This window comes from Platichthys flesus, chromosome 17 (genome assembly GCF_949316205.1).
Source record: "Platichthys flesus chromosome 17, fPlaFle2.1, whole genome shotgun sequence".
Taxonomy (NCBI): domain Eukaryota; kingdom Metazoa; phylum Chordata; class Actinopteri; order Pleuronectiformes; family Pleuronectidae; genus Platichthys; species Platichthys flesus.
In genome coordinates this window covers 14,496,949-14,512,480 of record NC_084961.1, presented here as the reverse complement: position 1 = coordinate 14,512,480, position 15,532 = coordinate 14,496,949, and the positions used below count along the sequence as shown (strand labels likewise).

Here is a 15,532-nt window from a genome sequence, read left to right as displayed (position 1 = left end):
ATCAAAGACTTTAGGCCCCTTGTGGAGCCTTTTTTGCATGCAGGTACCATCAACCTGATATGATGGTGGAAGAAGAGAGCAGGGGGGGAAATATAGTTGGGTAAATTACCTGATAATGCTTCTGTCGCAGCTAGGTAGCAATCTGGTGGGATGTGAGGAGATGTTCAGTAAGGTAGTGGAGAAGGAGTGATGACATCATAAAGATCAGAGGAACAACATGACACATTATAGGACATATACCATCACTCAAGAGGAAAAATCTGCCTTTAAACTTAAAATGAAAAAATAATGTGTAATTTCTTCATATATGACCCAGCCCTTGGACTTTAGTTGACCAAGTTCAAGCCAAAGTTTGCAAATAGTACAGGGAGCTAGGCAATAAAACAATATCAATAATTATCGTAATATTAATCTCATCAATAAAAGAATAACTAAAGTCAGTCCCCTATATCATTGTCTTCTGACAGTGGGAAAAGATGCGGTTACATGGTGAAAGAGGTGGATCACTCAGCAAAAATCTACCTTTAAACCATGGGGCAACATCCTGGAAAAGCTGCAGTTCACTGAGTGGCCACTAGTGGCTGGCTACAAGAAGGAGTCAATTCATGTTGACTACCATGTTAAAAAGCCAGACTTTTGAGGCTAATATCCACCACCTATTTCCTAAGCTGAAATGATTATGATCTGAAGAAACTACAGACCTGTTTTCATAACTTACAAACAATCAAAGCAAAGTATTGCACACAATACATGACGTATTTAAATAATAAATGCAGTACTTTTAATGTGGAAGAACTCCATACTGTAAATGCACTGTCTTGGTAGTGCACAGTTTAATGTAAAACGATATTCAAATACATAGTTGAATATCCGCAAAAAATAAGGATACAAACTTTGTAAATAATTCACACTACCTCTAAAATAATGCCATACTTTTATGTTTCCTGTCATTTTATTAGGGACGGACAAGCCTGAAGGACACAGCTGTGCTGACCCTGTTCGGTCTGTTATGGCAAAGAAGAAAAATAAAACACTGCGTTCTTATCTAAAGTGTATCAAATCAGAAATGAAAAGATAAACATTGTTCTGATAAGTGTATATTTTTTTAACCAACCATTATGAAATTACCTCTATTATCCTTGACACTTAGCAATGACTGCCAACTCTAAACAGCTGCAGGCTATCTTTAGTTAAGGGAGGAAAACATCTAGTGTTGTGCAGATGAAGCTGGTGCAGGTCGTCCTCAGGTTGACCAGCCTGAAGCTGCCGATCTCCACCATGTTGCTGCTGCCACAGTAAATGCTGAGGACATCACGTGCTGCAGTGCTTCGTCTAATGAAAAGAGGAAACTCTCTATAAAATAATGTTCTATGTTGTGTATGTTCCAGTAAAGACTGGTTCTTACAGTTTATTCTGTGTTCAGCAAGTGCAAACACCACAGATTTTCAAACAACCGATGTACTGGGATCTGGATTTGTACCCTCATGGTTAAATGCACATATTGTAATACGCTTTGGATAAAAGTACTGAAAGAAATAAAACATTATACTAATAGATACAATGTCTTTCTACCTCATCTGTAATATTCAAGGTGAATACTCCCACAGAGCTGTTGTTAACAGTCCACATCAATTCTCTCCACTTCTCTCTGTGAAAACATAATTATATAACAAAAAGCCAATTCATTTTGCCTGAATAATAATAATAATGAAAGCAGCTGTTGTGATGTTTCAGTGACATTTCCAATACAATGCATTATAAACCAAATGTGCTGATTGTAAGATGGTTATACACCAAAGCTTTAAGAATAGACTACGTGAAAATGCATCAACAGCCAATGTCAGGGAAACCGATGGAGTCCAGAGTAAGTCACACACATCAAGTGATCCGGCCCTGAAACATCTGTCCCGCTGCTTCTCGTGCACTTCTTCTGGGTGCACACACGGATGACACAACGTTGGACTGGCGCCTGTGTGTGTAACTGCGGATAATGACAAACTTTGACGCCACGGTCTCACCTTGCAACGTGATCTCACGAAACGGTTCGTAAGATATCGTACTAAAGGCCTATGTACAAATATCCGTACAGATCTGACAAATTGCTCCAAGCGACCAGTGCGCCTGCGCAGACCTCTGCCGTGCTCTCGCTCTGCGGTGCTCTGATAAAGCAGCATGGCGGAGAATGCTGTATTATTTTTTGGAAAACGCTATGTTAAAGCTATGTTTCTTAATAAGAATGTGTTTTGAAGATATTTATGGCGCGATATGTGTGTTTCAGTTTCAATATTTTCATTCACTGAACTTCTACGATGTTTGCTTTGTTAGTTATTACGACGATTTTTCACGTTTCTGTCGTATCTAAGAGGGTTGCTATGGACGCTTTTTGTCGCTCCTTGCCGTAACAAGAGCCGTGCGCCGGACGTTGCGTCATTCTCCTCCCCCCCCCCCCCCTCCATCATTCATTCATGAATCATTCTTCTCCTTCACCTACCGCATTGGTGAGTCCTCGAATTTCTTTATATCGCGAATTCTAATACGTATTAAACGTTGCTTTATGTTTGTGTGCTGCTTTATGTTTGACTAGGAAAAAAGTGGGCCTACAATGACACATTTTACAAAAGGAGAAATGGCTCATTCTCCAGAATCACTGTCTTTCATATGGTGTGTTCCATTTTGATGATTGTTTTTTCAGTTTTGCACTTCAGTGTGCTGTAAATGCTTGGTAGTGTGCAAGCAAATGCTTAGTTGTGTGTACTCAATGAATGGTATGTGTGTTTCATTTGAAAATATGGCTGTGTGTTCCAAATGAAAACACGAGTTACATTTTGTGAACAGTTAAGAGATTTGATGGCAAAGAGTCATTTTGCAAAGGGAGTGTCAGGTTTAGCATTTTGTGTGTGAGGTTTTCAGTTTTCTGTGTGCAGTTTTGAGAAAGCTGTTATTGTTTTGAAAAACGTGTGTTAACAATTGTGAAAAACTGTAATTCATGCTATTTCCTCAGCATCCATCTGTAAAACTCTCAGAAATACAGTGAAGGACAAGATTGTGTAGTTCAGCATAGGTCTGGACTACAGTACATTTACATTATGAAAGTTTTGTTTGCAGTATGCAACATCACACACAACATCATTACTCATGCCGCAGCCGCAGCCTTCTCCTCCTCTGTGGATTCCCCCTCTCACCCTCACTCTTCTTCTTTTTTTAGCACAAGCTCCATTTTGGTTGTAAACAGGTGAACTCAGCTGCTGCATTTTAAAGTGCTTAAACCTGATTGGTGTGTCATCAATTAAGCAATCATGTGTTTGAACACCTGATGGCTGTGTTTAACCAATTGGCACATAGGGGTGGTCATTTGACAGGCAGTGCTTAGGAATTGCAAGGAAGTGACATCTTGATATACTTCTGTGTTTAATGTATACAAGTGTGTTTAGTGTTTTGCAGAGCACTGTGTGTATTGTTTTGCAAAAAGTGTGAAGCTGACATTGTGCTTATAGTGGTGCAGATTTTGGCCCATATTCTGCTACATGAGTTTAAGGTTGGATAATTGTGTTATACTTTTGATTTTAGTGTTTCTGCAATCGAAAAAAACTGTCATATGAAGCGTGTGTGTTTCATATGGCAAAAAAATATGGTTTTGATAAATAAGTGTATAGTTTTTACAAGAGTGTTACGTTTTGCAAAGGATCTGAGCTGTTCTGCTTATTGGGTGTGTGGTTGTGCTGATTGTGTTTAGTGTTTGAAACACTGGGCTCTGTTTTGAAAATCGTGCTTAACCTCTTAAGAAACGGGTGAAAATCGCCTAAAACGCCTGTTTGAGGACACCCAAATTAAATTGAAAGCTGTTCTTGAACCATTTGGAGTACATGCATGATCTTGGTCTCTTTTGAAAGGGAATATTCTGATCTTCCCAACCCAACAGTCAGAATCACTATAAGTGCTACTGGCATTGAATAATAGCAGTTGGCACACAGTGAGGTAGAAGGTTTTTATTTTCGCCTGAATATTTTTGGTAAACAGATGCCTGCTGATGACTATACCTGGGACTTATGAGCTGGAAAACACAATGGGACCCTAGCATGAAGCCTTGACTAGCTCAAGTTCAACTTTGAACACAATACCAAAGAAAATGAATATTTTACAGATGTTTTACTAAGGGCATGTCTAGGCGTTTTCCAAAAAGGCCATTTGGAGGCTCCAAAGGACCCTTGGTACCCATGGTAACCAAATAGGCTAAAAAGGCTACTTTTACACTAAAAATCATACTTTTATATAAAGGAGACAAAACTGGTCGTATGGTTAAAAATGTATTCAAATATACATCTTTCATATTTTTGAAATACAGAGAGCCGCTGTGTTTACTTTCTAACAGAAGTTAGGACGGAAAAAAAGTCAAAGTTGGCACTTAGCTGCTTGCTACTCTGAGATTACGCATCAGCTGGCTGTGGCTATTCTGTGATGAAATAGTGTGCTATGGAGTGATTATGTTACTGGATTCGATCGCCTGGACCTTTATCAATGTACCAACACCGTTTTTGTTGGAATGTTATCGATCTGTGGATTAATATCATGCTTCTTAGGTGAGTGACGTCGACTGTCTTATTTTTTTTTTATGGTAAGTTGTCTGACTGTTACGTGGATTGCACCGGCTGTGGTGGTCGGATCTTGAAATGGTTTACATCAGTGGAATCAGAAGAATCTTAGCTTTCTACCGATATTGTGCATTAGTACCTAACTGTACGACACAGTTCTTTAAATACAAATGTTTGACGCTGATCACTAAAAAAAACGTGATACTGATACTGATACTGATACGTGATACTGATACGTGATACTGTGAAACTGATTCACAAAATATATATGTTTTTTAGAAAACATAAGCAAAAGGTAAAATTACATTTAAAATTGAATTCAGCTGTTGTTGGGAACCTATAATAGACTTGTCTTGTTGCGGAGACACATTTCAATACCATTGCTCAACTCACTCATACTTTATCTCTCTACAATAAGAAGTAGAGCTGTGTGAATACTAACTCTCAAAAAAATGAAGCAGGATGAAATATTATTTGCTTGATAGTTTTATTTTTCAGATTACAACACAAAAACAATCATCTGTATTTTAAATGACAAACAACTGATCATGTGAGGACCAGCCAACAACAGTCCAGAGAGAGGCATGAAGTGTGGCTGTGAAGACAGATTGGCATTCCAACCTGAATGAGGATAAGGAAAGTGTGTGTGTTTTGTGTGTGTGTGTGTGTTTGTGTGTGTATGTATGTGTGTGTGTGTGTGTGTGTGTGTGTGTGTGTGTGTGTGTGTGTGTGTGTCTGTGTGCGTCTACACACAGTTCTTCAGGGAGAATCCGGATACAGCATTATTCAATTTATTCACTCTGGGAGGAGCAGGTGCTGTGATGACACGCTTGAGATAACAGCGGCGCCTGGGACACAAAATCAAAACAAGATTAAACACCATGTTGACAACACTAGATAGTTGATATGATAGGAAGTTAACAAGTCCACTGAGAAGCAGGACCAAACCTCAAACACACCTGCAATCACCTGTCAAGATTAAATTTACTTGATCAACCCATCATGCTCTGTTTTTCTTTCCTTCCCTTCATCTTCTTTCCCTCATCCCTTCATCCTCTCTTTCCTTCCTCCCTCATCTCCTATCTTCACCTCAACCCCTTTCCTCAATGTCCATTCATATTATCACCTCAACATCCAATTCATCAGTTTCCATTTGAACCTTTCAATTATGATTTCTCTGTGTTCACTGAATTTCTGGTTCATGATTTTGTTGACATGATTGAGCACTTTACCTGAAATCAGGATTGGAGTAGGATTCATTGAAGTAGGTGTAGAACTGGCAAAGAGGATCTGTAGTACAGGTCCTCTGACACGTGTCTGGATCATCCATCAACTCAGAGCGAAAGTCAGAACCTTGGAAACTGACTCCTTCATGAGACACTTGAAGCCAACCTGTCAGCAGAGAGGGACAGAGTCAGACTCCCCCTGCTGGCCAAAGCACACACATACTACTCTAACAGGTATAACATAATAACCAGCCGTAAGTGTCACCTATCTACACATGATGAGTTTCGTAATGGGAGAATGATACATTTCATCATAAACCTGTGTATAAAACAGTTTGAAGCCAGTGTGTGTGGTTTGTGACAGGCAACAAACAGTGTGTCCAGTCTCAGTGTTGGTTTTTTGATACATACTGTTATTCATCTGGCAGAAGTGCACCGGTATCCCAGATGTGATTCCGACTTTGGCTCTGGTCTCCATTCTGGATGGATTTCCCTTCAAGTAGCATTGGAAGTCATCACTGCATAATAAATAAGTTTAGAGAGTTTAGAGAAAACCAAGCAGATTAACACATTTAGCTGAATTTGCAGAACAGTTACTTTACACTTTCTAATGTTGAATGTATTTCTGTTTGCCACATGAGAAGTTCCAGTTTATTTAAGTGCTTGTTTCACATTACCTGTTATAGGAGAAATATGTACAGCTTGGTTTATCAGTGCACAGAGCCTGACAGTGTTCAGCAGAGGCGGCAGGCAGATTCTCAATGTCGTGTCCTGGGATGTCAGTGTTTAAGAAAAGCTTTCCCTGGCAAACTGTAAAACACACAGGTAATATAATAAGAAAACATATTGTAAAAGACCTCCTGCAGGATGTTGTGCTTCCACTTGTCTATACCTGTTCCAAAGTATTGAGTAATTTGCAGTTCGTGGGAGAATCCAGATATTGCTCCAACCTCTCTCTTTATAACAGTCCTCGGTACCGACCAGCTGTGTTTAAGGTGACATTTGTATCTGGGAAAGAACAGAGATGTTAAAATGTTATGTTAGTACCTGCGATGTCACTCCATCCTCCTGATGGCAGAGATCCTCCTTTCTCATTGGATGGATTCACTGATTTCAATCACCATGAGGGAAACTACTCAGCCTGTGAAGTTGCACAATGTCTGCTGCTATAACCCTAACCCAAGTGTAAGAATAGAACACATTGTGTCACTCTAAAATCACTGAGGTTATATCAGCTTGTGCTTTTTCTGGTCGAGAACGTTTTAACAAAAAACATACACCTACACGTGAATGGGCAACACGAAGGGAAGGGCCAAGTGGTGAAATGGGATTGGGCCTGAGTCTGCTGCTCTAAACAGACAACTTGTATTTCGGCCACTAGGGGTCTCTCAATCAAAACAAATGATCTAGTTTGATGACTCTGTGAAGCAGCATGGGATCATGGGAGTTTTTGTCTTCACCCCCATTGCCAAAGAAAATCTACCTGACGTGACTCAGACGCAAAATAATGGATGAGGTCATGTGATACATTATATTCACGTCAAGCACCAAAAAGCAAAGACTACTTGTGCTCATTACCAGTGACCAATACACACTGAGAAAGGACTTTCCTTCGTTAAACCTTGTTTGCTCTTGACATTATAGCAGAGATGGGAAAACGAAACCCCCCATTACCTTGAATAAATGGGGATTTCTCTGCGAGTAAACAAGTCAAACATAATCATTCGCTGTTAGATATATCAGTGAAGAATTGTTACATGTTATATTTTGGATTTTGATTCCGTTTCACTGTCTCTCTTGAGTCACCAAATCAAAGATATGATTAATTGCTAGACTGCCACTTTAAATGACTTAATGTTGAGTGTGTACTATTGGGTATAACAGTGGGGGATCTTCATTGCATATCATAACCCTCTCTCACACATGCCCAAAAAGGTTTGTGTCGTCCTTTTACATCCCTCCATTGAAGTTTATCTCCACCAATGACATAATAATCTGCTTTCAAAGGAAGAACTTTTAAATTGAATGAAACATTACGTTATACCTTATTAAGGTCTCTGGTGTGAAGAGGCCATTTACAAAAGTAAAGAACCGACAGTGAGGGTCCTGTGTGCAGATCCTGTGACACTCTTCATCATTGGAGGTGAAAGAGAATTTGTAGTCTGCCCCAAGGAAGTCCACATTCTGGTACAGCTGAGACTGACAAGGTTGTTCTGCCCAGGTGAGAAGACAAACAGAGTTAAGGAGAGCGTGCCCATACATCACAAATATATTTTTTTAGAATGATGTAAAATGTTTGTGAGCTTACCCAGCTCTGAGGTGCAGTTTTTGAGAGAAAAGCCCGAAGTGACACCCTGTAGTGGAGTCCGGACTTTGGGCTCTTGAGAGGGAGTGGACTTGAGGTAGCAGTAGAAGTTCCTGCAGAGAGAAGCATGCATCAATCTATAACGTTAAGGGTTGGATGGGGTTAGCTAGAGTTGATGTCAGCATCATATTCACACCTACGGCAGTTTAATCTAACCCCAATCTGTATGTTTTTAGGACTGTGGGAGGAAGCCAGAGTACCAAGAGTATTAACGACAGGAGAGGGGCACTTCAGGGGTTGATCAGATTTCATCTGGGGTCAGTGCCCCCCTGGCTGCACCCCTTGATCTGACCCTGCTTTGTCTGTATTCATCATTAAAACATTACAGGGCCTCTATGGATTGTATCATGAGTTATGTGATGCGTCAGTGTTAGATACCTGTCATCACCGGTCCAGTCATGTCGAAGAAAGCTAAAGAAGAGACAGGAGGGGTGCTCGGTGCACAGCTGCTGACAGTGCTTTGCATCCGGAGAGTAGAGAAATGTTAAATCTGATCCCGGGAAATCCACGTTCACGTTTAACTCTTGAGTGCATTCTGAACAAATGGGAAAGACAAACATAAACACAGATTAAACAGATTTGACTACATATGATATGTGGATAAAAAGGCTGTCAAAACTCTCGTCAAGTAGTGTATGTGTTACCTTGACTGAAGCAGAGGCTGCAGATAGAGAGCAGACCCAGTAAAATCCAACAGGTTCCCATCTTCTTGTTTTCGCCACAGAGGAAAATAAGATCACTGAAACACAACTGCAGTAGAAGGAGGCGTCTCTGCAACTGCAGTAGAGGCCAAGGGGGCAGTTGCAACATTTATACATCCGATCTATTTGTACAACTTAGTGTTGACACACTCATTGGTTGGTTCACAATGATACAGCCCCCTTTATGTTCAATAAGTGAAAATAAAAAACTAATGCACAATTTTTTATCATGTACCTTTGTTATCGTTATGTCCAATGTACAGGGAACAAATGATTTACCGCATGCTCTTCATAAATGGATTTACTTAAAATATCTGCGTAAAATCAGTTTTAATGTAAATCCCATTCAAGGTTTCACATAACACAGCATGTTCCTTTGTTCTGTAAACAAGCTATGTCCTCGCACAGCTGTTTACTGTTTCAGAGTCCACATTGACTGCTACGTGGCAGAGTCGTATGAAGGGTTGATGGTTTATTTTGCATCGAGTCTGAAGTAAAAGACCTCTGAGTCTCAGAGAGATGAAGCTGAAGATGAGAGCATCACAAAGTCTCTGACCCAGACTGTGATATTTGTGTTTCTTTGTATTATTGTGAAAACCACAATGAGGTCAAACCAAACCAGAGCACCGTATAAGCAACACTTTACTGACCTATGATGTAAAAAATGTAAGACCCTAGGGATGACTTCCAAGAGATTATACAAGACAAAAAAAATTGCATCAAAATTGCAAAACTTGCAAACTTGTGACCAGGTTAAATGCTTTTGGTCAAATATACTTAAAAGGTTATGGTATAATACCATTGCATCATTTATACCTCATTTGTGTAATATATATCCCACAATTGTTTTGTATTTTCTATATATCCCATCAATTGTAGCTATTTATTACTTTGTGCAGAAAGTTTAGAAAAGCATGCACAACCAAACTTGATAAACACAAGATACTGGTCAGAAGTGACTAAAACCAAAAATCCTGTGTCTGAAATGTTAAATAAAAGTTTATGGGAGCATCAACTGTTCTTGTCATTTAGTTTTTACTCTACTAACATATGGGCAATTTAATCACATGTAGCCATTTATAGTCTTGTTTTTCCTTTGAGTATATAAATGATATATGTTGCTTTGGACCATGATAAATATTTAGTCGCTCCTCTGATCACAGACCTGTGAATTATATTCCTGGTAAATACAGATTCCGAGAAGGCTCAGTGTAAACTGATATTGAAATGAATACAAGATGCACCACTGAAAGTCAGTTTTTATAGCTTTATCTTTACAGGATGAAACATCCGACGTTTAACTCACATACAAATGATAATAGAAAATGAACATGCACAGTTATAGCAAATTCATGTTTCCTGTCAGCCACAGTAGTGCAGTTCGTGGGATGGTTACATATTACACAACAAGAGCGGAGGGTGCTCATTTTGAATCTCAGATGTCTTTCAGCATGTCTTGACCTGGACTCTCCAGCCAGGTGGGGGGCCAGCTGGCTTTGATGCTGGGTCTCTCCTTCAGAGAGTTGTAGTAGGCCGTCAGTTTGGGGTAACGCTCTTCACTCAACCTGCAGAATGAGGAGCAGTCACTGCGCATGCATAACTTTTTGTCATGCAGCTCAACACCATTTTCCGTCGATTTTATCCACTTACCCAAAACGGAAGAGATAAGCCACGCCTGGGAAAACCGACACATCAGCCAGGGAGAAGCTCTTTCCTGCCACGAACGAGCCAGACGTCTGTCAAACAGCAGAGGAGCAGAGTCCACGTTAATGTCTATAACAGTGGGATTCAGCAGTGATGTGGTTATAGCTCAACTAACTAACTAAAAAGAGGGAGAAAAGGCTAGTCTGCATCTATCCAAAAGGGAACTAGACTCTAGGTTCCTGCTACCTAGAGAGGGTCTAGGTCCTAGACCCTCTTAAATTCAATAACTATCATATTTAAATTTCTTCAATCTACACAAAGATGGAAATGTGAAAACCAGTTGCAGTTCTTTTTGGGGTGATGTTTTGGACTATGTCTTGGCTGGGTGCAGTGACTTGCTGGTACAAAACGCAAAGTAAAAACACAACTTGCCTTTTTCACACTTTAGATCTTGTACCAAATTTAAACTTTAATAATTTTCAGGTCAAATAAGTAAATTGTTTCCCCATTTCCACTTTAGATGCAAAGTTAAGATAATCATGTTGTATCTTTAGTTCTTTGTATAGTTAAAACGCACACAATACAATACGATATATCTAAAATGTGACATTATTGATGGTATTAGTTTTAACAATTGTGTGTAGTTACTAAAGCAGACCACAATGTGGCAGTAATGTCTAGTTCAAGGTTACATTGAAGAAAGTGAATAGGTATACACATTTTAAAAAAAAGAGATGGTCTGTTACCGATGTTTTTTTTCTTCTTTTGCACAAGTTAGATGTGCATGTAATGACACGCAGTCACTCATTAAAAGTTTGAACGCAGAAACGTGACAAATCATTAATTGTGGAGTTTACTGCAGAGTCCCCACACATGGCTCAGCTTTATATTTAACCTATAAGCTGCGAGTTGTAGCGATGCTCTAACTCAACTAAAAAAGGTGAACAAGCTACCTAACCCTGCATTGAACGACTCTGTTTCAATGCACTGCGTTTTTTGTTTGTTTTTAAACAGTTTGTGAAACCTGACGCCTCAAAGTGGCAGCTGCTCAATCTGTTAGTCGTGGATGCCAAAATGTCCATATACAGCAGCATCAGCAAGAGCACAGTGGAGGGTGTTTTTTTTAAGTATGAACTACATGGATCTCTCTCTCTCGCCCTCTCGTTTACCTTCTGCAGGTATTCCTCCCACAGCTTCAGCTCAGTGGTCAGATTCTCTTTGTTTCTCTTCACAGCAGAGTCGTGTCTCTCTGCCTCCGGAACCTTCCAGCTGTAGTAGATAACATCGGCTGAAAGAAAGGAAAGTCAAACAGGCACTCAGCCGTGGCAGCAGAGGACTTCGGCAGAGATACAAATGGATACAAATCTCTTAAGACGCTGCACAACATGGACTCCCACTGTGTGCTGAGACGGATTGTTCTCATTTCCCTTCAGCAGCAGAGGGTGGGGTCAGTCAGGCGGTTATTACGCAACATTAGTTCCAAACTGGAGAGAGTAACAACTGCTCAAATAAAAGTTTAAAGCAGCTAACTCAGGAGAGAACATGTTAAATTTTTGCACAACTTGTTGATTGCAATTCAGAATCTTTTATTTGCACCACCCTACCCCAAGACTTCAGCTGCAAGCCGCTCTGAGCATGTGATCCTTTGTGGGAATCAACATGTGACCTCTCAACATCACTACTTGATTCCTAGGGTGCACACAACACAGAAGTATTTTGTGAATGTGGTGCTCATTAGTGCACGCCACAGCATGTGTTTTAACAGCTCAGGTCTCTCGGGGTGGGAGAGGGCTGGTCGCTGCTCAGCTCCTGGAGACATCAGGTCTCTGAGGTTCAAGAGGTTGCAGATTGTTGTACGGTGTTGCCAAGTGCAGGTCAAAGTCTCACAAGACAGCCCGACTGATGACAACAACAATTTAGATTATGGATTTATTGGTGGGAGAAAAGCCTGGTTCTAATTTAATAAGTCGCTAAATCTAAGTGGTTAAACATTTGTTTGGAGGAATGAACATCATCCGATACATTTCCAGGAGCAACATGTTGTATGTTGCCTTGCAAAACAGTGGTCAAACACTTTCAGGGTTTAACGTACCCATTTTCTGGGTGAGCGTGAGACCCTCAAACATGCGCTGGTACATCATGGCCTGCTCAGCGGGGCAGTCTGGGATCAGCTTGTTGCCCTGGGACTTGAACTGGCTCTGTTGTCATGGAGAAATGAAAAAGACCAACGGCTGTGAACATTTACATTGAGCTCCAGTTTCTTTGCCTGTGCAGGGTAAGGTTTCCGTCTGTCTGCAGAGACCACATGGGCCACACCTTGCAGGGATATGGTTTCACTATAACTATAGGACAAATTCTCACCTCGAGGTACATGCAGGCGGCGTAGGACTCATTCAGAACTTTGCTGCCATGTTTGAAGGAAGGGAGCTTTAAGACATAAGAGTGGAGTTAATGCATTTGTATACTCTGCTAAAAAATGTATCCATATCAGTGTATTCCAGAAAAATGATCGCATTTGAGGAGTACACTCACCTGTCCCCTGGGGTTCATGCTCATCACCTCGGCTGACTTGTGCTCCCCTTTCTCGAAGGAGAGCAATTTGCTATTGTAGCCCTGCAGGTTCTTCTCCTCCAGCACGATCATCACCCTCCAGCAGGGAGGAGAGCCGGAGCCCCACAGCAGAGTCATGTCCTTGGCCATGGTTTCAGAGAGAAGCTGCAGCACCTGTGAGGTTCTGGAGAAGCGAAGTGGTGGTGGAGGAGGTGTAAGGTGAGACAGGAATGGGACAGACTCCTGTTTATATAGCAACACTCTCTCCTGCACATCTGGATTGGTGGAAATAAGTCCCTTCCCATTTTTGCGTGATCACCAAAGATATTGACTCAAGATAGTTCACACCCTGTCCAAGTAGGTTAACCTTTCCCTTAGTTACTCAGGGCAACATGATGTCATATTAAAATACACTTGTTTTTTATCAACTGCAAAATGCATGTCACACCAAATTGTTGTATTTATAAGTTACCTACATATGGATGAACAATAATGATATCCTTATTTACTGCGCACTTCTCGAAGCAGAGTTACAAAGTGCAAAAAAAAAAAAGAATAGGCACAGATGAAAAACATACAAATAAAAACACACGAAAAAATCTTGACGGAATAAAATAATTTCAAGCATGACTAAATGCCTCCTGCGTGTGTGAACAGGCAGTAGCAGAGCTTAATATGTGGAGGGGGGGGGGGGACTTCTCTTGCTTTGTATTAACACTCTTTGACCTCACTGGCGAATAACCTGAAAAGAACGAAGCAACATGAGTTAAAGTTTCTCCCCTGGAAGGAACCAGTTTGAATAAATATTAAAATCTATAAAAAAAAAACATGAAAGCATGTATTATGGACACTTCAAAGCTGAAATTTGAATATGACAGATAAAAAGATGCATCGAAAAGTGATATTAAGTTTGTAGTTCGTATTTTTGAAGCGTGTATAGAGATCAGATGGCTGAAGTTATCAATATATGCAGCATTACAACTACACTATTGCATGTCAGTTTTTATTTTAGACTTGTTTCTTCTGTGATTTGACTTTTTGAGCATTGAGCATCTGCTGCAGCCTGAAGTTGGACACTCACAATGACTCAGCACTTTCCAGTCACCCCTGCACACACACACACACACACACACACACAGAGAGACACAGACACACACAGACTCACACACACAGACACACACACACACAAAACCAGTTCTGGGTTCGGTCAGCCCAAACAAGCAGTTATCCATTTCGTTGCCTCTGTACCTGTACTCTGTGTAATGACAATAAAATTGAATCCAATCCAATCCCCTGGATGTAACAGACACCACCGGGAGCTAATTCACCGTTGACATTTGACACTGACAGTGAATGCATAATGAAAAAGCAAGCAGCCCCTGTTCGCATTGTTCACAATCTTGCTGTCAGGGGAGACGTTGAGTGTTTGATTGGTTGCCCCTGTCAACACTAACCTGTCAGTGGAGATGAACCACAATCCTGTCATGCACACACACAGCTGTCACGTCACCGCTGTTTATCGTCCGCAGGTGCATTCAAAAACAACCCGCAGATTAGAAGTACATGAAACATATGAATTTGCTGAGGATCAGTGATCATTTTTCCCGGTAACATTGAATATATCTTCATATACAAACCACTCATCATTAAGCTTGTGCGAACAGGCGACATTCCACCTCACATTCAAAAGGAAATCTTCATCAGATCTTCAATCATCATCATCAATCTCTTCACCAGTGTCATTCTGTTTGACAAGCATTACACAGCAATTTCTCTTGACAAAGCTCATTGGTTGATGAAAAAACTACGGTGCACTGTACTAACACTTCACTAGTGTCATTCTGCATGACATGCATGACAGAGCCATTTCTCTTGTCAAAGCTTGTTGGTGGATGTAAAAATTAAAGTGCACTGTACTAATGTTTTTATATATTCGAATGTTGTCATGGCCCCCTTTTTTCGAGTTGTCACCCCTGTCTTTATTAACTTTTTGTGGTTTTGTTTGTTTGCAAGAAATCCAATTCATAGAAACTGATCTTTCTATGTCAAAAAGATAAATGTTTTCATGGAGTTGACAGTAAACAGTATATTTATTCTGTTAGCATTGCCTGCCTTTGAACTTCTCATTTGCAGCAGCAGGGGATGTTGGTTAGATGGAACCACTCCGTGAAATGGTCAGCCGATGGGACAAAACGGGGGGGGGGGGGGGGGGGGGGGGGGGGGGGCTCCAAGAAGTAGCCACGAGCTCAAGAGACGGATCCAAACTTTCAAAAGGTCGGATTCAAAGGCCAAGATGTCCAGTGCTGCTCTCTGTTGTAGAACTGTAAAGTCCACTTTGACAGGGCCTGAACCCAAGCTCATATTTACAGTATGAACTCTATATACTGATGCCCAGCCATGATGGCACATGTCATTTCAGGTAGGAAAACCGGTTCAGGCACTGCCGGTCACATAATA

The 15,532-nt window shown here is 40.7% G+C and overlaps 2 protein-coding genes across 2 annotated transcripts; both read right to left on the bottom strand.

Annotated features, from left to right (window-relative positions):
• Nucleotides 1-5,059: 5,059 nt before the first annotated feature.
• LOC133972107 (coagulation factor XI-like) lies at nt 5,060-9,005 on the bottom strand. The gene is made up of 9 exons (XM_062409332.1): nt 8,825-9,005; nt 8,559-8,715; nt 8,124-8,233; nt 7,860-8,028; nt 6,708-6,823; nt 6,493-6,625; nt 6,227-6,333; nt 5,822-5,981; nt 5,060-5,437 (listed from the first exon to the last, which is right to left on the bottom strand). Exons 1-9 carry the CDS (start codon nt 8,988-8,990, stop codon nt 5,335-5,337), a joined length of 1,221 nt encoding a protein of 406 aa, XP_062265316.1. The 5' UTR covers nt 8,991-9,005; the 3' UTR covers nt 5,060-5,334.
• Nucleotides 9,006-10,134: 1,129 nt separating this feature from the next.
• On the bottom strand, nt 10,135-13,343 carry LOC133972108 (glutathione S-transferase A). Its single transcript, XM_062409333.1, has 6 exons — nt 13,058-13,343; nt 12,887-12,952; nt 12,618-12,723; nt 11,695-11,813; nt 10,532-10,617; nt 10,135-10,446 (listed from the first exon to the last, which is right to left on the bottom strand). Exons 1-6 carry the CDS (start codon nt 13,223-13,225, stop codon nt 10,317-10,319), a joined length of 675 nt encoding a protein of 224 aa, XP_062265317.1. The 5' UTR covers nt 13,226-13,343; the 3' UTR covers nt 10,135-10,316.
• Between the last annotated feature and the right edge of the window lie 2,189 nt (nt 13,344-15,532).